Source organism: Artemia franciscana, chromosome 8 (genome assembly GCF_032884065.1).
Source record: "Artemia franciscana chromosome 8, ASM3288406v1, whole genome shotgun sequence".
Taxonomy (NCBI): domain Eukaryota; kingdom Metazoa; phylum Arthropoda; class Branchiopoda; order Anostraca; family Artemiidae; genus Artemia; species Artemia franciscana.
In genome coordinates, this window is record NC_088870.1 from 15,640,806 (window position 1) to 15,664,189 (window position 23,384).

The 23,384-nt window shown below is 34.9% G+C and overlaps 1 protein-coding gene across 1 annotated transcript in view; it reads right to left on the bottom strand.

Annotated features, from left to right (window-relative positions):
* Positions 1 to 22,108, bottom strand: part of LOC136030050 (uncharacterized) — a 28,186-nt gene extending 6,078 nt beyond the window's left edge. Inside the window, exons 1-5 of the mRNA XM_065708671.1 lie at positions 21,851 to 22,108; positions 20,161 to 20,274; positions 12,295 to 12,430; positions 11,372 to 11,454; positions 2,555 to 2,740 (exon numbers count right to left, since the gene is read on the bottom strand). Of these exons, the coding sequence (XP_065564743.1) occupies positions 2,555 to 2,740; positions 11,372 to 11,454; positions 12,295 to 12,430; positions 20,161 to 20,274; positions 21,851 to 22,058 (727 nt within the window). The 5' untranslated portion in view covers positions 22,059 to 22,108. The remainder of the gene's footprint in view (positions 1 to 2,554; positions 2,741 to 11,371; positions 11,455 to 12,294; positions 12,431 to 20,160; positions 20,275 to 21,850) is intronic.
* Between the last annotated feature and the right edge of the window lie 1,276 nt (positions 22,109 to 23,384).

Below are 23,384 nucleotides of genomic sequence, written 5' to 3' on the forward strand. Positions count from 1 at the left end.
ATTTCAAAAATAAATAAATAATAAGTAAATAAAAGACAGTATAGCATAAATTAAAAGCAAATAAATAGAGAAATAAGTAATTAGAGTTTCACTAGTAATAAATGAATAAATTATATAAGTAAATAGAAGATAAAACAAAGGCTGAGGAAAAATCAATATCCCCAACTTTGCTTCGAATGTTTAACAAACTCAGCATTTGTCTACAGGGGCATCTTAACCTTGTACAAAAAAAAGGAAAATTCAAGTTAAGATCGAAATTCGAAATAAAACAAATAAAAGAAGAAGCACCTAAATTAAAGAAGAGGTAAATTAAATAATCTTTTTAATTAACAAATAAACCAAGTGAATAAATAAAAATAACCTAATGTTAAAAATAGACAACAATGGAGTAATTAAAGCTTTTGAGAAACAACTTGCGACCTTGTTGCGTGGGGGATGTCTAGAATATGGCACACAGTATCACTTTAAAATCTGAAAATCAATAGTTAAAATGAACTTAAAAACCACTTTATTGTGCAGGTGTATTCTAAAGTTCTTTTCATGGGAGTTACCCTTGTAGATTTTACTGATTCAATACCAATATTTTATCTTCATTGTGAAGAGCACTTGAAGCGTTTAGTTTAAATATACTGTTAGTTAGCCTGAAACTCAAGGGTGCCCACAAAAATTTCTTAGGAGCTATCAAGCCTGCCAACGCTGTCATTGAGGGGGGAGGATTCTAGACAGACAAATGCGGAATACTGTAGTATCTCTCACATGTGATACATAATTTTACCGTAGATTGGTAATTTTATAATTCTGGTAGGTTTTAATAATTAGTAAGTCTCTACAATGCCTAGCCAATCCTACAAGGCTAAACAGTGCTACCTGAAGTCAACATTATCTGGAGCACTATTACAATCAGAACCAGTTAGTTTCCAAGGTCCAGAGGCCACAAAAGAGTATACATTTCTTCTTCTGTTTTTGTAACGTGGATCCTGAATGCAAGCGAGTATTTCTCGTTATACATTGGTAGGATAGAGATGTTTTCAAAACCAGTGAGGTATCACTACTGCCACGTAAGTTTGTTTCAGAAATGGGACGCGTCACAGTGTCACAAAGGGACATGGTCAGGTGAGTGAACTACAGGTCTCCCGCAATCTCACCGCATGTAAGACCACCCATCACTAAAACTTCGTCATTACACACGTGCGAAGGAGGAGCCAATTAACAATATATAATAAATAGTATCCCAAAACGTTTCAATAGAGAAGATATAACTTACATAACTGTATCAAACTGTGACTGTATCAAATAATCTGTAGGTAAGGAACGGCCCGACTGAACAGTACCCGAAACTCTAAAAAATGGAATTTGTAAAACAATAAATATATCAAAAGAATTAAATTTTTATGCTGATTCCAAATATATAAGTTTAATCTGACCTGTCAAAGGTTACAAGCTTGAGAATACCCCCTAAAAGTCATATAATCTTAATAAAAATCACATCATCAGATTCAGTATATCAGAGAACCATGCTGTAGAGGTTTAAAGCTGCTCTCTACAAAAATATGGTATTTTTAATTTTTTACCATATTTTTTTATTTTTTTTCCCAGGGAAATTACATCAACCCATTTTGTCCAGCATACTTAAAAGACCGACTAAATATATATTTGGAGATTTAATGACCCAATACAACCCCTGGGGAAAAATCTTTATGTTATAAAATTTGCCCATTGTTTAAGTGTAGTATTTACTACTGGGAAGTATGCCTACATTTTTCGGATGATTAGTGCGTACCTTCTACAGGTGGGATTTTCCATAGAGACAATTTGTCGTTGGGAGTGAAGTTTTCAGGGGAGGAATTTTTCAAAGAAAATTTTAAACTGGTGAAATTGGCCAAAATTCCTATGCAAGATTCTTCTTGTGTCTTGCTTTCTCTTTGTCGATTAAATTTTACGCGTAGAGATGTTAAGGGTAAATGTCCGGGATAAATTTTCACCAGGATTGAATTGTCTAGAACAGTTCTCAAATTTACTTAGACCCTGTACCACGTTTTACCTACAAAACCTATCGGGTACCCCTTCTCAGTTACTGGTACTATTTAAACTATAGCTAAAATATTAATGAAATTGTCAGTCCTAGAGTAGAAGGGTTGTTTTATTTTTTTGTTAGCTGGTCGTGTATCCCCCAAAAATTTCTTACATGCCCCAAAGGGGTACACGTACCACAATTTGAGAACCACTGGTCTAGAGAATAAGTCGGTCAGGAGGAGGTATTTACTCCTCCTCAACACCTCGCTCTTTACGCTAAAGTTTGAGTTCTCTCCAAATTCTTTAAGAATGACTCCTGAAAAACTATGTTCTTTTCATTAGAACAATAAGAAGCTTTTTCAAATAAGAAGCTTTTCAAAAAAACTTTAGGGTAAAGAGCGAAGTGTTGAGGAGGAGCAACCCCTCTCATATACGTAATAATTATGTATAAATTAACTTTTAATGTTACTCCTTGCTTTTGGTTAAAAAAACATTTTTTTATTATTGAATATATATAACTAGGCTTTAAGCAAAGACTTACAACATTTGAGCCTATCTACTGCAGATCTGGGTATTGGTCCATCCGTTACTTCAAATTCAGGGTTGATGCAGAAGCACAAATCTCCGATACATTGAAGTGGATCATAGTTACCGTTTGGTAGACAACGCTGAAATCCAACATCAAGTAAACCAGCTGCTTCTGCTTTTGCGTAATCTCGTGCACACTCTTTAAAAGAGGGAAACAATTAATATTACTACTATTTTTTTCTATTTTTGCCTACTTAAGCATAGTGATGGTAATCACAGTTAGGAGGGCCAGATTGTTTCACTGAAGCTATGATAATTTTGAATGTTATGGAACTCTTTTATGTGGTTTTGTAGAACTTTTTGGATCACTCATATGGAATTCAAATATTTGGATTTTTTCTTCTTTTTGTTTACAAATTTTTTTGCACATTATATAATGCTTTAGCACACTTGAAAAACTTATTCTATGCATTTTGAGAACCTTAATAATTTCTCAAAAGCTCTTTACTATTAGAGTCAGTTGGTTGCCGAGACCCAATAAAAGACTTTACGATTACAATTGTAATGTTTACGCCCAAGTTCCGAAGGTAGGCAAGTATGTCCTGTCATAACATTGCATAGAGTCTGTAAATTTTATTTAAAGCCTCCGAAGGGACCCAAGAAACAGTCTTGATGAATGGGATACACTGTCGTAATCGCTAATCAACTTTCAGATAAGATGGCTATATTATCTCATGTTTTTTTCTAGCTAAGACTTTCAGGTTTTGTGAACTGAGACACTTGTAACTTCTATTAAATCTGGTCCGAAATCAAATAGGCTGGAACATACTCTCTAAGAAAAAAAACAAGAATATTATTTTATTCTTTATTTTTTAGTTCAATATTTAAGATATTACTTAAAGCCTTGATTTTCAAATGAGTATTTTTACACAAATTCATATAATGTGATTCATTGGTGTTTATTGGAAGCTCTGAGATTCAGTAAAAAAAAAAAAAAAAAAAAAAAAAAAAAAAAAAAAAAAAAAAAAAAAAAAAAAAAAAAACTAAAGGCTCTCTCATAAAGAGTGATCTAAACTGAAATAAAAAAAAAAACTGAACGTTGTATATTTGTTTAAAAATCCTTAATTTTATGACTCTGCGACGACAACAAAAGGGTTAATACAAACGAGTTTAAATAGTTTTAATTGAAACACATTGAATAAAACTTTAAACAAAAGTAGGATTATTATACGCATAAGGACTATTGTTGTTTTGCTAGAAGTAGCAAAGTGGTGATACACTGGTGTCAATTACAAAAATTTTGAATGAGTGAGGGGAGGGGACAAAGTATATTTTCAATATTTGCGACACATGTGTCCTACATCAGAGCCATAATCACGCGACAGGTAAGTATGATTAATCGTGTGAATTATTTTCTTCCTCCCGATATCCTTGTCACCCTTTATTACTCTTTTATTTACACATATATCTCATACTGCGGATCTGTTTGGGGCAACACTTATCCTTCAGTTACCAATAAATTTAAATCTGCCCAAAACCGTGCCGTCAAAGCAGTTTTCGGCTGCCCCGACTATATCCCACCCAGGACTTGTACTCCGATTTTGGTATTATCCCTTTTGAACAAATAATCAAAAAATTAAATCTATCCCTTGCATACTCCGCTTACCATAAAAATCTTCCTCCCCGATTATTATCTTATTTTAATAGTAATAATTCTGAAGGCCTCCGTCTCCGTTCATCCAACCGTTCCTTCATTGTCCCCAAGTGTGCCTCTAGTTCTGCCCAGCGATCCCCCATTTATAAATCTATACTTCAATGGAATATAATACCCTCCAGTGTCAAGCTATCCACAAGTTTTTGCAGGCTGTATAACAATGTACTAAAATTTTGATATTATAATTCTCTACATTCTTATTCAATTTGCTTTAATTACCCATGTTTTACTCTTTTTTTTCTCTCTTCTTCATTTCAAATTTTTTGTTGTTATGGTCCTCAACAAGTTCGCTTCCAGGATCTTTATTATTATTGGTGTTATGTTTTTTTTATTTGAATAAATTGAACTGAATTGAATTGAATATCTATGAAAAAAGCAATTTAAAATTTTTTTCATTTTTTCAATAAAAATAAGCCATTTTTCGGTGAAAAAAAACCAACAAAAATAATGAATGCATTTTAAAAAATTGGAGGGGGAACATAGGAGCAATAAAATGTAGCAGTCCTCCCTCTCTATTAACACCACTGGGTTGAAGACATTCTTTTCAGCATAAGATATTGGTGGCTTGAGGCTTCATCTTAATTGGTGCAGAAGTTACTAAAATATCTTTTTCGCATGCTGACATATGGTTCGCATTGTACAGGTACCGATCTCCTGATTCATTTATTTAGGCCAGGATTGGCAATGCATGGTTGAGGGTAAATCTTCCAACGCCTCGCGTGTTTCCGTACACCAGTTTAGAGCTGGGTCGACTCTGGCTGAGCTTACAGAGTCACACCATTGACCCCGTTCCAAACCCAAAACCAGCTACACCAGGACTCGAATCCCTGTTCTCAGGATTTCAAGTTCAGTACGCTAACCGGTCGGCTAACGTCTTAATTGGTAAATAATGGTAATACGGATCTTTCATTTTCGAGAAGTAACATATACAAGCCTAATAGCACTAATATCAATAAAGTAGACACCGTTTTATTTTTTTTATTCCTTTTAGTACTGAAGTTATATTCCGTTATAAGTTTGGAATGACCATGGATTTAAGGGAAGAGAGATGGATTTAATTTAAATATTTGTGGTTTCAAACAATTTTTCACACCAACAGTGTAAACATGATGCTATGTTCCCATATGGGTGCGCTCGGCTTTAAAGTTGGCCTTGGAACTGAAGGATATAAACGTATACATATCATTTGTCATGTTTAATTGACGTTTGTGTATAAGATAAACTTAAGTTAGGTATGGAATTGTTCGTGGCACCGTTACAAGACAAGCAAAACCACTCATTGCTGATACACAAGCAGCTGTGCTACCTTTCCACTTCACAGTAAAAAAAACTTCATGTGACTTGTAATCGTATCACCACGTTCTTTCTTTTCAATAGCTTTAGTTTCTTTGAGACAGCCTCTTTTCGAGTGGTTTTCACCTACAGTGACTGTAGTACGAAATCAGTGAATGAATTGTTAAAGAAGGCTTCGGGCAGATTTTCAACAACAGACAATAGTTTTGTGATCCCCTCTGGACCTGAGGGTATTGCTGACTGTTGCTCACTTTTTCAACTCTCCATATGAATTTCGTAAGGATATTATAAAAAAAGATGACACCCATATTTTGTGTCCAAATCGAATCAATTTGGATCGCAGCTGTGACGAGCATATTGTTGAAGCCGAGTGTTCATGGTATGTACAAGTGGCCTTGCTTTAGCCATTTTGTCACTTTCCTGGAGCTCATCATTATTTACAAACTGTAAGTTTATCTTTATCTTCAAAAATCTGATGCAGCTCATGACTTTTCCAACTATAGGAGTGTCTAGGTCGTCTAACCAGCCAGTACATATTATAACAGAGAAGGTGATGATATCCTGATAGTTGTAAGCCTCCCAAAAATATTTCAAATTCTTCAAAGCTCAATAGAAGTCGATGTCACCATTCTGAGAAGTATATAGTGCTGTTTCCTATTCGATAATAGTATGAATAGTTTCATCCTAGAGTTCACAAAAACCTCCAATTGAGGCATGACTAATCATGTGACTGACCATATCTGTCAGTCTAGGTAACGGTTATGATGGAAGATCTCCAGACTATGGCATGTTTTTCCAGTTTGGTATATCGCTTTGGTTTTCTTCGGAGGTCAATACTTTTTAAATTCGAGTTTTGAAGACTGTTCATGCAGTAGTGTTGGGGTTGTTTTCCTACGACGGCTAAGCAAAACGTCGTCTAAATCTTCAGAAGGCAATGTAAAAGCAACAAGAAATCCTGATGAACCATCTCAAACTATATCGTCTGTTAAAAAAGTATGGGCGATTACAAGCTATATCGTTCAGGCAATATAAATTGAAACATCGTTCAAAGAATATGGACCAATTTTTGGGTAACAAAAATTGAAATGAAGTGCTCCCAAATGGGGACATTGGGAGTTAATGGGTTAATGGGAGTTAATCGTTAATCACGTTGTGAATTTGCACCTTTGACTGTTTTTTGAATTGAATACTAGATATTTTATTTTGAATACAATATTTAATTGCAAAATAATGTCATGGCATATTTTAAATAGTCAATTGTCAGCCAATATTTTTTTCAGTCCAATTTTATATAAAGAAATTAAACCGTAGAACATATCTAGGGCTTTTGTTTTATAATAGTTAAGTGGGCAATTTATTTATACGTAGTAAATCATGCTCAAATCTGTAGATTATTGGTATGTCCTTTGTAATTATCCATATTTTTTATTTGTCACTAAATTCCTTATTTCTGTTTTTTTTTTATCTATTCTTGGATAGGTGCCATAATCTCATTATTATTAATTTGTGAGTTTAAATTAATTAATACGTGGTGTTTTGTCTGTCGGATCCCCTCTTACCTTAAATGAAGTAATCCACTTCTCGAAATGTGACTAGGGGATATAGAACTACGAGGGTATGATTGGCAGCGCATTAAATAGCTCCTGAAGGCATACTTCATTTTATAACAAATACAATATTAATTAGAAAGATATAAAGATATTTTTATTATGATGCTAAAACCAAAAACAAAGAGAAATTAGTGAGAAAACAAAAACATTATTTTGATGCCACCTGAGAGGCCTGTCTCTCAGTAGAAAAACACTCTGAAGATGCCTTCAAATATTTGCTTTGGCACTTTTCGTCTGCTACAAAACTCAGTTATCATCAACGGGGATAAATTATTGTTACTATTTATCTTAAGGATTACATAAAATTAATTTGCACTAATAGACGTCCAGAAGGATCATCATTGTTATTCCTTTATGAGTATTACAAACATATTACTGTTTTTCTTCAGGATTACATAAAATTAATTTGCACTAATTGACGTCCAGAAGGATCAACACTGTTATTCCCTTGTGAGTATTACAAACATATTACTGTTTTTCTTCAGGATTACATAAAATTAATTTGCACTAATTGACGTCCAGAAGGATCAACACTGTTATTCCCTTGTGAGTATTACAAACATATTACTGTTTGTCTTCAGGATTACATAAAATTAATTTGCACTAATTGACGTCCAGAAGGATCAACACTGTTATTCCCTTGTGAGTATTACAAACATATTACTGTTTTTGTTCAGGATTACATAAAATTAATTCGCACTAATTGACGTCCAGAAGGATCAACACTGTTTTCCCCTGGTGAGTATTACAAACATATTACTGTTTTTCTTCAGGATTACATAAAATTAATTTGCACTAATTGACGTCCAGAAGGATCAACACTGTTATTCCCTTGTGAGTATTACAAACATATTACTATTTTTCTTCAGGATTATATAAAATTAATTTGCACTAATTGACGTACAGAAGGATCAACACTGTTTTATTCCCTTGTGAGTATTACAAACATATTACTGTTTTTCTTCAGGATTACATAAAATTAATTTGCTCTAATTGACGTCCAGAAGGATCAACACTGTTATTCCCTTGTGAGTATTACAAACATATTACTGTTTTTCTTCAGGATCACATAAAATTAATTTGCACTAATTGACGTCCGGAAGGATCAACATTGTTATTCCCTTGTGAGTATTACAAACATATTACTGTTTTTCTTCAGGATTACATAAAATTAGTTTGCACTAATTGACGTCCAGAAGGATCAACACTGTTATTCCCTTATGAGTATTACAAACATATTACTGTTTTTGTTCAGGATTACATAAAATTAATTCGCACTAATTGACGTCCAGAAGGATCAACACTGTTTTCCCCTTGTGAGTATTACAAACATATTACTGTTTTTCGTCAGGATTACATAAAATTAATTTGCACTAATTGACGTCCAGAAGGATCAACACTGTTATTCCCTTGTGAGTATTACAAACATATTACTGTTTTTCTTCAGGATTACATAAAATTAATTTGCACTAATTGACGTACAGAAGGATCAACACTGTTATTCCCTTATGAGTATTACAAACATATTAGGACTAATTACTTGACCACTGCAAATTTCGGCTGAAAGTAGGAACAAATCAATAAGTAATCATTAGTGATAATTGAGTTTTTAGCACTTATTTCGTCTTTATTTCAAATATCTCATAGTTTTCCGATTTTTCTGATTTATAGTAGAAAATTACCTTTTTGTTAAAAAAAAAAAAAAAAAAAAAAAAAAAAAAAAAAAAAAAAAATGGATGGAATAAGGGTATGCACAACCACATATATTAGTAATCATTTAAGTGTGTGGGTGATAGGTTCATCAGTTTATTATTCCACACTCACAAACAAATAAACAAATTAAACAACACTTTTGTGCTTTACAAATAACTGAATTAAAAATAATAAAGATAGATAAAAACATAAAACAAAAATAATAATGACAAATCCACTCCCATCACTCTTGAATACTCAAATCCAAACCCCCTATCCTCCCAAACCCATCTTAACCCCTGCTCCCACGCTCATTTTTTCCAAAAATCAACGGATCAAAATTTTGATATAGTCATTTTGTTCAGCATACTTGAAAAACATAATAACTATGTCTTTGGGGATGCCTTACTCTCCAGAGTCCCTGGGGGTGGGGCAACAAGTTACAAACTTTGACCAGTGTTTACATACATTAATGGCTATTGAGAAGTGTTCAGACGTTTTCAGGGGGATTTTATTTGTTTGGATGGGGGCTGAAGGAAGGGAGATATGTGGAAGGATCTTTCCTTAGAGGAATTTATCATGGGGGAAGAGAAATTCAACGAAGGGGGTGCAGGATTTTCTAGAATGATTATAAAAAAAACAATAAAAAATAAATGTGATAAAAGTTTGTTCAACTGAAAGTAAGGAGCCGCATTAAAAATTAAAACGAACAGAGATTATTGCGCATAAGAGTGGTTCTTCTTCTCCTAAATACCTCGCTCTTTACGCTAAAGTATTTTTAGTATTTTCAACTATTTATTCTACGGCCTTTCTGATTCAAGGGTCATTCTTAAAGAATTGGGAGAAAATTTAAGCTTCATTGTGAAGAGCGAAGTATTAACGAGGGGACAAGCCCCCTCATATTCATAATAAAAATATACGAATATGTAAGTTCGTTACGTAAGTTAATTCTTAAGTTATGTTTATTTTTTACTAATAAAACGTCCGTTAAAAATTAAAAGTTCTAGATGCTTTTTTAAGTAACCGAAAAATTGGAGGGCAACTAGGTCTCCTCCTCCACCCCCTTTTCTCAAAGTCGTCTGATCAAAACTAAGAGAAAGGCATTTAGCCAAAAAAAAAGAATTAATATGCAAATTTCGTTTTAATAATTTATGTGCGGAGAGCCAAAACCAAACATGCATTAATTAAAAAACGTTCAGAAATTAAATAAAAAAAGCTTTTTTAACTGAAAGTAAGGACCGACATTAAAACTTAAAACGAACAGAAATTACTCCGTGTATGAAAGGGGCCATTCCCTTCTCAACGCCCCGCTCTTTACGCTAAAGTTTTTTACTATTTAATAAAATAGTATTGAGAGAAATAGTCAAACTTTAGCATAAAGAGCGGGGAGTTGAGAAGGGAACGGCCCATTTCATACACGGAGTAATTTCTGCTCGTTTTAAGTTTTAATGTCGCTCCTTATTTTCAGTTAAAAAAACTAGTTTTTTTTATTTAATTCCATACAGATCGACTCAGGTGTTTCATTGAATATGAAGACCTGGTACCACGACGCAAATTAACAAGTATATTATCACTTTGCCTAGTTCTAAAATGATGCAGGTCATTGTTAATTTGGTAAAAACTCTTAAAAACATCAGGGGTTAAACAATTCATACACTTAAACACAAATACTGCAGCTTGGTAATCTTTTATATGACTTACACTAAGGAGCTTCAAGAGCCTAAAACAAGCATAGGTGTCATATACATCCTGGACTTATCTACCGGTTGTTCTAACAGCTTTATTTTATAGATATTGCAGTCTTCTAAAGTTGCATAAGAAGTTAGCGCTCCGTAGGAGGCAACCTTAGGAGATGTATGGATAAGCCAACGAGACATATTTAGTTAGAAGTATTCTTTGAGGGAGAAAGTGCTGCAGACGCTGAAGCATTCCAACCCCAAGGACAATTTTTGATGGAAATTGCATCACTCTGACGTTTCTAGGCCAGATGGCAATCAAGATAAAAACCAAGGTAGTTGAGAGGATCAACTTGTTGAATTGGATAGCCACATAAAGTTAACTGACAAGACACATCCAGCCGTGTACTTTTACTTATCTCACCAGGTCCTTCACAGACGAGGTGAAGACAGTTAAATTGGTATCATCAGCAAACGAGATAACACACACATCTTTCAAATAAAGGTGCATGAGATCAACATAGATGAGGTACAGCAGCGGACCTAACACTGACCCTTGTGGTACTCCACACGCCACTGGAAATGCAGCCGAGTTCACAACATTTAACACTACTTTGAGGGATATCCCTGTGAAATAGCTTTCAAAACAATTTAACCGCTTTATATGGACACCTAATAACTCCATCCGACATAGCAGACTTTGAAAGTCAACTGTATCGAATGCTTTACGAATATCTATAAATATAGACAAAGATGTTTCACCTTTGTCCGGACCACTGTTAATAGATTCCATAAGTTATATGAAAGTTAAGTCATATGAACACAGAAGAAGGAACTTTGCTTACCACAATCCATTTCAAGGCTTGAAGGATCGGCTGGGGCTACTTCGCCTGTTAAACGATTATTTTCAGGACCAACGCAGTAGCACCTATGATAAAAAAAAAATGTAATGACAGATGACAATACCTATGACTATGACAGCACCTGTGACAGAAATACTAATGCACCTGTATACTTATATTAGTATGCGACCCAATCCTATAGACTGTACGGTTTATTTTTCTTTAGCCTATTTCGCATACAGTTTACAATAGCAGGGAGCCCAGCAGGTTTTTTTTTTATTTTGCAAAAAGGTAGACGGGAAAAATTAGAGTGAAAGCAGAGGAAAAGAAATGGTACACATGGGGGTTAGAGCATTTAACATCGTTGGATTTCATAGAACCCCCCGGGGTTTATGAAAAATATCTTTTTCTGATATTTTCATCGAGAACTGCATTATTTTTAAATACTCCTTATATTTTGAAAGATAAACTCCCCCTCCCATTTATTTGCAAGAGCTGGTACCACTGAACGAAAGCCTGCAGTTTGGAGTACACAAAGCAGGAACCACCCACTTCAGGTGAATTGATTCTTCAACGCAAAGAAACACAAGAGGCTACATGAAGTGGGTGAAACTCAAAAGCCTATCAGATGCGAAATATTTCTAGAAATGTTTTTCACGAAATCATAATTTTGTTTCATTTTTTCATGACTCTCAGATAATCCTTCAATACCTTATCAAAGCCTCCCTATACCAAGAATAACTGACTATTCAGAACTAAACTCAATTCTAAGTGCCTCTACATCCTACTTTTAATCGTAGTTATAGTGCTTTCATTGTGGCCTCTTTTTTTTTGGGGGGGGGCCTCTATGGACCTTACGTCGAATAAAGGTGTAACTAAGCGTCTGCTGGGTTTTGGCAATGGTCTGAAATAATACTATTGCTTACGTGAGACCGTAGAGACATCTCTTAGGCTCATAGTCGCCGTCTACGGTGCATGACGGTTTGACAGTAGCAATTCCAACTGATCCAGATTCTAACATCTCATTGTATTGATCAAGTGCACGTGTACAGTCAGTTGATGCTGAAAAAAAGCAGAAAGATGTAAGTTACAAATTATCCTTTTCATTGTTTCTCTTGTCCTTGTTACTTATGTACTACTAAACTATTTTTTTTATAATAGCGGGGAGAAAAGTTATCTATTCATTCCACTCTTTTTATTAACAAAATTCGAAATGCGACTCTCTTGCCAACTAGAAATAACAAAAGAAGGTATTAATAATATATTTTCAATTAAAAAGGTTTTACCTTGTTACGGAAATACTTTTTTTTTGCTTCAGATCAGTTGGTCACAATAGGTAAGAATCGTGACTACAAAAACAAACTTGATTAATAGTGCATTTTCTTTCTTTTGAATGATGTTAGAAGTATTATCTAGAGTCAATGTTTACATTTCCGATTTAAAATTCCAATTTATTTTTTTCTTACTATTCTGACCTGCTCCGAATTTCGTTCTATTCCGAAGTGAATTCGTATTATATGTATTACTGCTCCAGACCGACAGCCTTTGAAAAAAAAAACCCTGGTTCATATAGTTTTGTAATATTTGTGTGCATTTGTGGTGCATGAAGATCTGAGTTCATGTTTTTCTGGATATACAATTAGCCACCGGAGAACTAAACGCGCCTTTGGACGGTTGGATTAGAAGCCCTTATCTCAAGATTCGTTGCTACGAAAGGAACCAAAACTAAAGTCTCGAGTACCTCAACCACTATTTCCCATTTAAACCTAAGCCTGCCAAGGATGCACCCTTTTGAACATCGATGACGAAGATGGCATAAATGTTGTCACCTGGAATGTATTGACACTGAACCAGCCTGGTTTAAAGCTTCTCTTAGCGAAATAATTAAAAAATAATAAGTGACAATTACAGGAATAACAGATACGGCCCTCCCTGGAAGCAACGAAGAAGACATTGAATACAGACACTATTCTGGTCCAGCGGAGCACTAAGAAGACGGGGAGTCAGTTTTGTTCTCAAAAGCTTTGCTTGGAAAGCTCTACTGTCAGTCAAATTTATTTCATCACGTCTAATGTGAGCAAGAATCGATGATAAGCACGTGAACTTAACTATTCTTGCTTACTATGCACCAACAAACGATACTGATGATGAAGAAAAGGACATGTCCTATACGTTACTGTCCTCTTAGCCTGTCCCATGCATTAATGTCATTGTTCTCCAACCTGAATACCTGTTAACCCTAACAGATTTTAACAACAGCATCGATAATCGATAAAAGCTCTGGTCTGTACGGTGCAGCTGTTGGACCCACGACGGTGGGTAAAATGAATGATAACGGTAAACGGCCACTAAATTGCAGCATCACCCACGTCCCATCAGTCACAAATACATGGTACGCGAGAAAAGACATTGAAAGGTACATATGTTGAAGCAACAATAGCACAACAAAAAAGATACTTGACCTCATCATTCTTAGACGAGACTGGCTATTGTCTTTCTGGAACTGCCACTCATACAGAGGCACAGAGCTCGGCAATGCCAACTACCACCTTGTTTCTGCACGGATCAAACTTTCACTGAGGCCCAACAAGAGCAACTCCTCTTCCTCTAAGACGAAAGATAGCTCTCGATGGCAGCAGCACAATCCCACGGTTCACAAACAGTATGCGATTAATATCTCTAACTGATTTGAGGCTCTATTACAGTGTTCAGAAAGGGAATCAGCGTGGAGCATTTTTACGGTTTTACAGACAATGTTCTTGCAGCAGCCGCAGAAATTGTGGGCTAGAAGCAATGAAAAAAGAAAAGAGTGGATAAGCAACCAAACGTTAGGACTAATCAAGCAGAGATGATGAGCAGGACTACGAGTAGATATAGCCCTATACAGAGAGCTCAACAAACAAATTAACTATATGCTCCACAAGGAAAAGAAAGGTTTTATAGCGGGCAAAGCTACTGAAACCTAGATAGCTGCCCAAAAGAAAGACATTTCACAACATTTAAGACCCTGCATGAGCTGACCAGCCATCAAACTGTGCCATCCTTAAGCTCGAAAGTAGCGAATGGAGAAACAATATGCAATTAATAGCAATGTCCAGGTCTTTATGATACACAATTTGATAAGCAGCTAAATTCAGATGTACCAGATGGCATTGACACAGGGCTCGTCACTGCCGTGGTACCTCTGACCTTTGTGGCACCAACGTTTTGCCAAAAGAAGATTAAATACGCCTAAAAAAAACTCCGGATTCAGGGGGAGGGGGTGGGCGGTGCCTTAGGCCCTCCAATATTTTTCTGGCACCCTCATTCGCATTCCGTTATTTTTATACTCTTTTTTTTATGTATACTTGACAATTTGATCAATTATTCGTAGGTGATTTGCCCAATTAACAACAAAAAGCAAAGCTTTCCTATGAATGTAAAGAGTAAAGTTGAAACTTAAAATGAACAAAACTTTTTTTTATCTTCAGCCAGTTCAGTATATATCTACAAAATTGGCATAAAAATCATTGATTGCTGCAAAGATTTTTCTACGAACATGGAACTTTCCCCTATTTCACGGAAATGGAAACACCTATTGAAGATAAAAGATGTATCTTAAACACGTTTCATGCACGTGGTAATACAGTCATAGCTATTTGTCTATTCACAATGACAAATTGAAAAGTAGCCTTAGAGTTAAAAGTTCAAAGTGAATAAAAATAAGAAATCTGGACACGAGCATAGAATGGATAAGAGACAAACACTGATGGCTGAATGTGCAAGGGGATCAAAGGATATTTCTGGATATCTTGGTAAAATATCCGAAAATACCCGGAAACCGAAAGGTAAGTTTTGACTAATAATAAACCCCCTCCACCCTAAAAGAAATCCTTAAGTTAAGTTATGTGACTAATTAAATAGCGAATGGCCCAATAGGGCTTTCGTGTGAATAAATTTATCTATCGATTTATTTTAACTATATAGCCGATTTGGTTGAAATTAGATGTGTTTTCTACATCTTCAGAATGTGTTTTCTTTTTCTCCTTTTTTTTTGGCAGATTTGTTTTATCTTTCTTGTGAGCCTGTCGATTTAGGATATGGTTTCTGGGCTTCAATGACGGGGATATGACAAAGCAACATACAACATTAATTTATGTTAAGGAGTATTTTTTGAATTGCCCCTGTCCACTCCCCACTCAAAACATTCTCAACTTTATTTTGTGACTAATTAAATAGTGAATGGCCCAATAGGGCTTTCGTGTGATAAATCTGTCTATGTATTTATTTTAACTATATTGCTAATTTCGTTGAAATTAGATGAATGAAAGAGTTAAAAGTAATTTAGGCCAGGAACAGATCCATGGGGTCAGGGGGGGGTGACACTTCCCCCAAGATATTTGTTGCGCCCTTGTTCTGTTTTTTTTCTTTTTTATCTTTTTTAAAATAAGCTTTTTAATTTGGCGCCCACCTCGAGTCATATTGACGCCCTTGGTTCAGTGGCCCCCTTACCCAAGATTTTGCTCTTGATCTGCTAGATATTCAGACATGAAAATGCTTGCATGATGAGCTTACGAATCATTTCGTCATAAAATTACAAGATAAATCTCGTTTTCAGGAAGAATTAATCATATAATTAAACTTTCTTGGTCGATCGTCATTTTCAGACTGTTTCCTTTTTTTCTTTTTTTTTGGCAGATTTTTTATTCTCTTTCTTAAGAGCCCATCGATTTATGATACGGTTTCTGGGAGTCATTGACAGGGATGTGATAAGGATGGGTCACGGGAGCGAAGACACATTATAAATGGGGTTTTTGGGAAATGTTTTGGACATTTGAGCTTGCCGTGTGGGATTTGGGAGAGCTAATTCACATGCCCTCTCTTATTGAGCTGCCCGACTGTAGTAAGATGCAGGGTATAATACTATCTTCCTAGGAAGAAGTCCTAGTGGAATGCCGTCTATGGTATCCGAAAATAATGTGGAAGTTAAAAATTACCCAGATTCATACGGTCGACGTAGGCTGGTTGATTCACAAGTATCAAGTATCCCAAGCTCTATCGTCCCTGCAAGACAACTTGTAAGACTATTGAATTTATTTTTATTGCCCTTGTCTTCCTCTCTTTCATCATTGAGTACCCTGCAATTACCCCATATTTTGTTTGTTAGTACCCTGAAATTATGAGGGATAAATAGATAATGACCATATCAATGTTTGTCTCTTCGTATATAGCACATTTCTTGGGATCCATCTTCAAAACAGAAGTGATCGCCTGCTACAAAGCATGTGGACAATTTTAGGTCGTTGAAACGCCCCAATTTCCCGGTTGGGAACACTTTTTTTTAACTGATACTGCATTCTTCTTCTTGTAGATATTTTGGTGCAATTGTTTCATAGATTCTAACAGTGGTGATAATAGAACAACAAAACGCTAAAACAAGAGGTTTCAACCACTTGCCTTCCCTGGTATTCCATTAAAAACAAATAGCTTTCAAAAACTTTCTTTTCTTCCATATTTAAAAAAAAAATCCAGAGAACCAAACTAAACCAAATTCAAGACCGAAAAAATTCGAGAACTTCTATGATATTTATGGTAGTTTAAGGGACGCTTAAAATTTATCCTAGTCGCTACCGTATTAGCAATAAAAATTTAAAGTAAGGTGTTCCCAGATGGCAACGCTGGACGCTACTGGATTAAGTTAGAAATTATTAAAGCACGTGTTTAAACAGCATTTTGACCGTGTTTCAGCAAAACGCCCTAAACTGAGATAAGGCAGAACATCCAAAACCATCTATTTCTGAAGTGAACAATATCATCATAAGAAAACGCTGTATCTCTACTTAGGGTGTATTTTGAGAATATTTTTCTTATGAGAAATATCATTATTTTTCTTATTTTTCTTATAATATTTATCTAACGAGGGTGTATTTTGAGAATATTTTTCTTATTTTTCACTGTTTAAAGGGGAATTTTACAAAGAAAAAATGACCTAACTGGTTATAACGAGAGGTCTAAATTAAGTGTTTCCTGAAGTGCTTAAAATTTATTTTCTCTGTGCACGTTTTTCGGTGCTATTTTTCCTGCAGCCCTGTGGTTATAATTTTTAAACTTAAGATGAAAATTGTGCGCTCAAACTAAAACAAAAACTGTGTGTTTTAAATTTGATTTTGATGTATTTGAGAATATTTTTCACCGCTTAACGGGGAATTTTACAAAGAAAAACTGACCTAACTAGTTCTAACGAGAAGAATGCTCAGAATTCATCATTTTGGACTGGATTGAGCGCTGGAGGTCAATATACTGATCAAACAGAATTAATGAAATGTAAGAAAGGTAGAAAGGTAAGAAACGTAGAGAAAGGTACATCTAATAAGAAATGGAACTATTTTACATTACAATATTAATACTTTGTGATAATGTACATGACATTATTTTAATATAAAACATCTATTCACACTAAAATATATTATACTTTTCCCTATCATTATTACACTTGTATGGTTTTCGAGGAAATTAAGAACCTTAAATATATTTGGGTATTAAAAACTGCCACGGTATGGGTAGGGTTTATAATAAACATATAAATTCTTTCCCTTTTGAAAGAAAATCAGCTTTGACAGTGGGGACACGACCCATTCCATGTTTTGGTTCTGGTTCCGATTAAAGAATCTTCAAAAGAAGTAGCCCTTGACACAAGTAAAAACCCAATATTCCCTTGCTTTTCGTAGAAACTCTTCAAAGCATTTTCTAGCTGCCAAAGCAACAAGGCAGGACCCCCACATTTGAAGTGCTGCTCATATATTCAACAGCAACCAGGCTTGCAGGTAGTTTTTGTCTCTTTGTAGAAAATGTTGAAATCTTGTAGCAGATCAAGGGGCTGTTTTACGAATTTCTACCTCTTGTAAAAACAGTTGTATTTCCACCCTTAGAAATTAGAGGTTTCCCCATTAATAGATTTTTTTTTATCCAACTCTAAAGAAAAAAAAAATAGTCTAGAAAACTCGTTCAGAAAGTCTCAATGAAGTCATAGTAATTTATTCATCAAAGAAACTGCTCGCGTCTTTTGTTAATACGCATTTTACTGCTATAGAAAAATATTTTTGGCTTTCAAAGAGGTTTTTTTTGTCATTTTACATCAGCACCAACCAGATTCACACAGACGAACTGGTCGGACAAAAGCGTTATCTACACCCCCTATAATGACGCTCGAATCATATTGGCACCCCTTAGTCGAGTGCTCCCCCAAGATTATTCTCTAGATCCACCCCTAACTGGTGCATTATTCCGATGCAGTTTCCAGCTACCATTTTCTTTAAACTCGGTTCTTTTTCTTCGTACAGTGTCTCATAAATATTGAGGGGCATCAATATAGCACTCCTTTATTATGGTCTCTCCTTTTGGAGCATACTCATGACTCATGATGAACAATACCGTTGTAGTCAACATAACCTTCATTTGACTTCGAACTTGACGATTTGTGGGATGTTGCGAATCAGGTGTCCTCTACTGCAAAAATTGTATCATCGTTTCTGGGTCGTAGCCAAATACCCAAGTCTTGTCACCACTTATAATTGATAGAAAATCATCAGATTCAGAACACTAGCCAAACAGTGGCGATCTGTTTTCGGTTTTCTTTTCGCTCATCTGAGAGCAATTTGGAATAAAATCTGACAGGATGTAAACACACACTTTACTTAATACCACCTAGAAGCCGACTAAGACTATTTTAATCCAATCTATGTCTAATATATTTTCCCAACGCATAAAGTTAAATTAATATAGGACGTGCAAGTTCATACTCAAATTTGTTAACGATTAACCTCATCGGTCTTGAAATAATTTTATCAGACCTCGTACATAAGAAATGCACCTTAGACGTGGAAGTGGAACCCACTGATACAGATTTGGATTTAACATGAGAAAATGTAGGCGATTATCGTGAAGAGATATCTTGGAGAGTTTTTCATAATCCCAATTTGAATTGAACTCAATAAAAATGTTTGTATCTTGATTTATAACGATCTATTTATTACAATTCTTTCAAAATATCAATCGCCCTTACTAAAGTATCAGTTTGCCTTATATCGATATCAATTTTCCCTGGGATGGGTTGAAATTCTCACTATAGGCTAAAATAATAAAGTATTTTAGAATAATGTATATGCTTTATAAATATGCTTTTTATGATAAAATAATATCAATTTTGGCCTGGTAAAAAAAGTCAAAACTGCCACGTCCAGTCCCACTCTCCCTTACCTTGTGGTATTTTCGATAAAAAATACCATTTGTTCGCTAATTTCATCGAAAACATTAAAAATCGGTAAATTCCCTCCCACCAACCAAGATTGAAAAACACCTTTAATCCTTCATAATTTTCGTGAAGTAATTCCACGGACTTTTAAAAACGGATTAGCCATAAGCTTAGTTTTTTTAGAAGCCGTAGTTATTATTTTAAGTGGTTTAAAGTTGCGGAGAAAGAACAGGAGACAATAGCCCCCCAGATTTCCCCCCCAAGCGAATAGGTTTGAATGGATACCTTTAGAGTTATTTTAGTTGAAAAAAACCCTTTTTTCAGTATTTTCATAGAGCAAATTAAAAATACGACAAAATTGTACTTCCCTAGATGTTGAAAAATAATTCTGTTAAATAACGCCAGTGACTTCTTGCGAGTTCTTATAAGCTTACTTTTTTTGGACAACTATACTCAGCTTCTTGCAAGTTATTTTTTTTTATACCGAAATTTTACCATTGGTTTCCTTATCCCAGCTAAAGAGTAAACTGGAAAAACTGAAACAGATAAGTTATAAGCTTACTTTCTTGGCAACTATATCCATCTTCTTGCGAAGCATCAGGTAAACATGCAAGTCCAGGTCCACACATCCTCTCTGGAACGAGTATCGTGGTACTGAAGCAGGGACTCCCTTCTTCTGTAAATAGAAAATGACAGATTCTTAAAAAACTCCCAGACGTGTAATATGTGAAAAGTTGCATATTACTTTAGTGCAGTCCAAACAAGTTTAAAAAAATTGGGTTTACGCCAATAGATATACATCAGTGCGAAACACCTCTGATTAGCTGAGGGTGATACCGTATGTACAATTTCATCCAATCAAAGACCATTTCACAACCCCCGTAATTAATCCTGTCACCTGATATGTCACAAAATCCCATGGTATCAGGTATTATTGTTTATATTGTCTTGCACCTAAATCAAGAGAAGAGAGGCTAAGAGAACATTTAAAGTATTTTTTACCCCATGATTTACAAGTAGTTGAAACCCTCGACGAAAGTTAATCTACAGAAGAGCTTAACCATCATAGCTATAAATTGGCTATGTAATACAAAATATTCAGTGACTTTTAAGCAACTATTTAAAAACAGACGGCTCAGATTTTGAAGGAGAGCACATGCCTACAGCTTCCGGCTATGCTATCGTTCAAGAAACACTCTTCCTCTGCATTTTACGATTAACTGTTAAAATTCTGTCTCTCCGCCTCAATCTTAGTGTTTGAAACAATTCAAATTAAATTTGTTTCATTTAGTCAATTCAACTACTTTTCTTTGTATTTTTTTAGAGTTTTCCTTTTAACCTAACCTTAATTTCTTAGAATTTGATATTTTTCTTTTTTTAAGTAAATCGGATCTATTTCTAACACTGACTGGCCGTATTCCTAGCAGTAGGCTGTGCGAAAAGTGTGATACGATCCCGCTTTCTAGAACGAGAGAAAGGTTGAGATGGCTAGGGCACGTTATGCGTAAAAGGAATGGCAGATTGCCGAAGATTGTCCTTTGCGGCCACCTGTCTAGAGCTAAAGGGAAAAGAGGTCGTCCGCGGTTGGGGTGGGAGGATGTAATAAAGAAAGATTTAAGGGAAATGAGAACTCCTTGGGAGGATGTAAATAGGGAACCTTTGAATATATTAGGATGGAAGAGGAACGAGCGTACCTATTTTGGCTTCAACCGAATTGGCGCTACGATGAGTTGTTAGTAGTAATATCACTGCATTAATGACACCAAGGAAAAAGAAATTCACGGGAGACAAATCTCTCTTACTCTACACATGGGTCTAAAATTCGGTTGTCACATGGGTCGCATGAAAAGGAACCTCTTTTAGGTTTCTCTTTTATTTGTTTGTTTTTAGAGACTTCGGTACGAGTGACCTTTTGAGTGCCATCTTTAGCATCGTAACCTCTTTTAGCGATATAAGACGTAATTTGCTTCTTTTTTCGTAAATTTAGTACATATATTTTTTTTTTACAAAATGTTCTTAATTTAAAAATAGATCTTAAATTGTATTTGATCATCGTTGTTGAAAAGATCTGGAGATTTGGCATTTTTTGCATAAAATAGTCGTTTTGAAATAAAATGTCTTTTGTCTAAAAACTCGTATCTTATACGATACAGTGAACACAATCCGTTAAAACTGATATATTACATTATTTAAAATACTTTCACATGACACCTTTTGAAATAGCACAACATATGATATTTGTGATTGCTTACCCAAGTGTTCAATGCAATATTCACAGCAATCACACGGAACATCAGGATGAAGTATCTTTGTTGTGTTAAATCCATTGCAAAGCTTGATTTTGCAATTCCCGTCGTTGAATGTAGTGCATACTTCTGATGTACATGTGAAAATCCCAAGGTCACTTTGAGCACAATCACAAATCACGATCAATAATGCGAAAAAAGTGAAAGCTAGCATTATTCCTTTCTTAAAGCTATCTAAGGCGTATGCTTATCTTTTTTGAATTTATCTACATATTATTGCATGGATAACTGAACTGATAAGAAAGTACTGGGTGGAGCATAAGTCCTTTTATGTTCAACATATTTTTCTTATTAATGAGTGTTATCTATTAATTTTTTTTTTCATATCAAAACTTAGTTTCAGTTATGCACGAAAAACAATATCACGTGATATGACGTAGTCAAATTTATTTTGTGGGGAAAAATTTCTGACAGAACTAAAAGGATAAAAAATCAATAAGAACCCTGGATCTAGGAGTGTGGTAATTGAGTCTCTTAAATGTGGTGGCTATGAAGTCTTAAATAAGCAGCTAAAGATTGCGAATACGATTTCTGAAAAAAGCTAAGTGCTTAGCAATTTTAGGAAAAATCCTAGTTAAAACCCTACCTAAAAAATGTAAGAGTGAGCATGGTGATTATAAAGGCATTAGCCTGGTCTCGGTAGATATCGCACGACTTAGTAAGATGATACTTTCAACACTAAAACATGCTTTAGACCAGTGCTGTCACTTACTTGAAGTACTTTTACTTGAAGTACTACTTAAGTAAAATTTTCCATTACTTGTACTTGTACTTAAGTAAAAACTCTAGGGTGTACTTATTACTTGATACTTAAGTAAGATTACGAAATACTTATTACTTAAGATACTTTTAATGTACTTGTTTTTCAAATACTTTACCTCTGACACGAAAATTTTGTGTGTGTGTGCTTCGGCAATGTACAAGAAAATATCACATTTAGATTTAGAGCAAACTCAGATATAGCTTGTGTGTGTCCGTGCTTTGGCAATGTACAAGAAAACATCACCCTTTAGATTTAGAGTAAACTCAGATATACCTCCATGCCCTATTTTTGGATATGAAATAAGGTATTTGTTTTTGACAAAAAAATTGTAGTATTATTAACACTTGGTTTAATTTTTGTTTAAAAGTTATATAATAAAGAAAATTGAAATTATTTCGCAGTTCACTGGTCGACAGTGAGCTAAAATCCCTTGTTTTGTGCTAAATGTTGCATGCTATAGTCCATTTGGGCTTATATTTCTACCATTAATGTTTAAGTTTTGTCATCTTGTCAACTGAACCAGATTTCTACCATTTCATCATCTTCAGGAGCATATTATTGGTAAAACTACTGAAGCTATGAATCTTTGCCCATCTAAATGTTGTCTGCAATAAACAAGTCTAGGTAATTCTAGCAGGATCCAATGCAGTGGTATTTTGTCAAATTCATTTCAGCAAATTCAGGTATTCAGACGAATCTGACTTCAGATTGTCACTC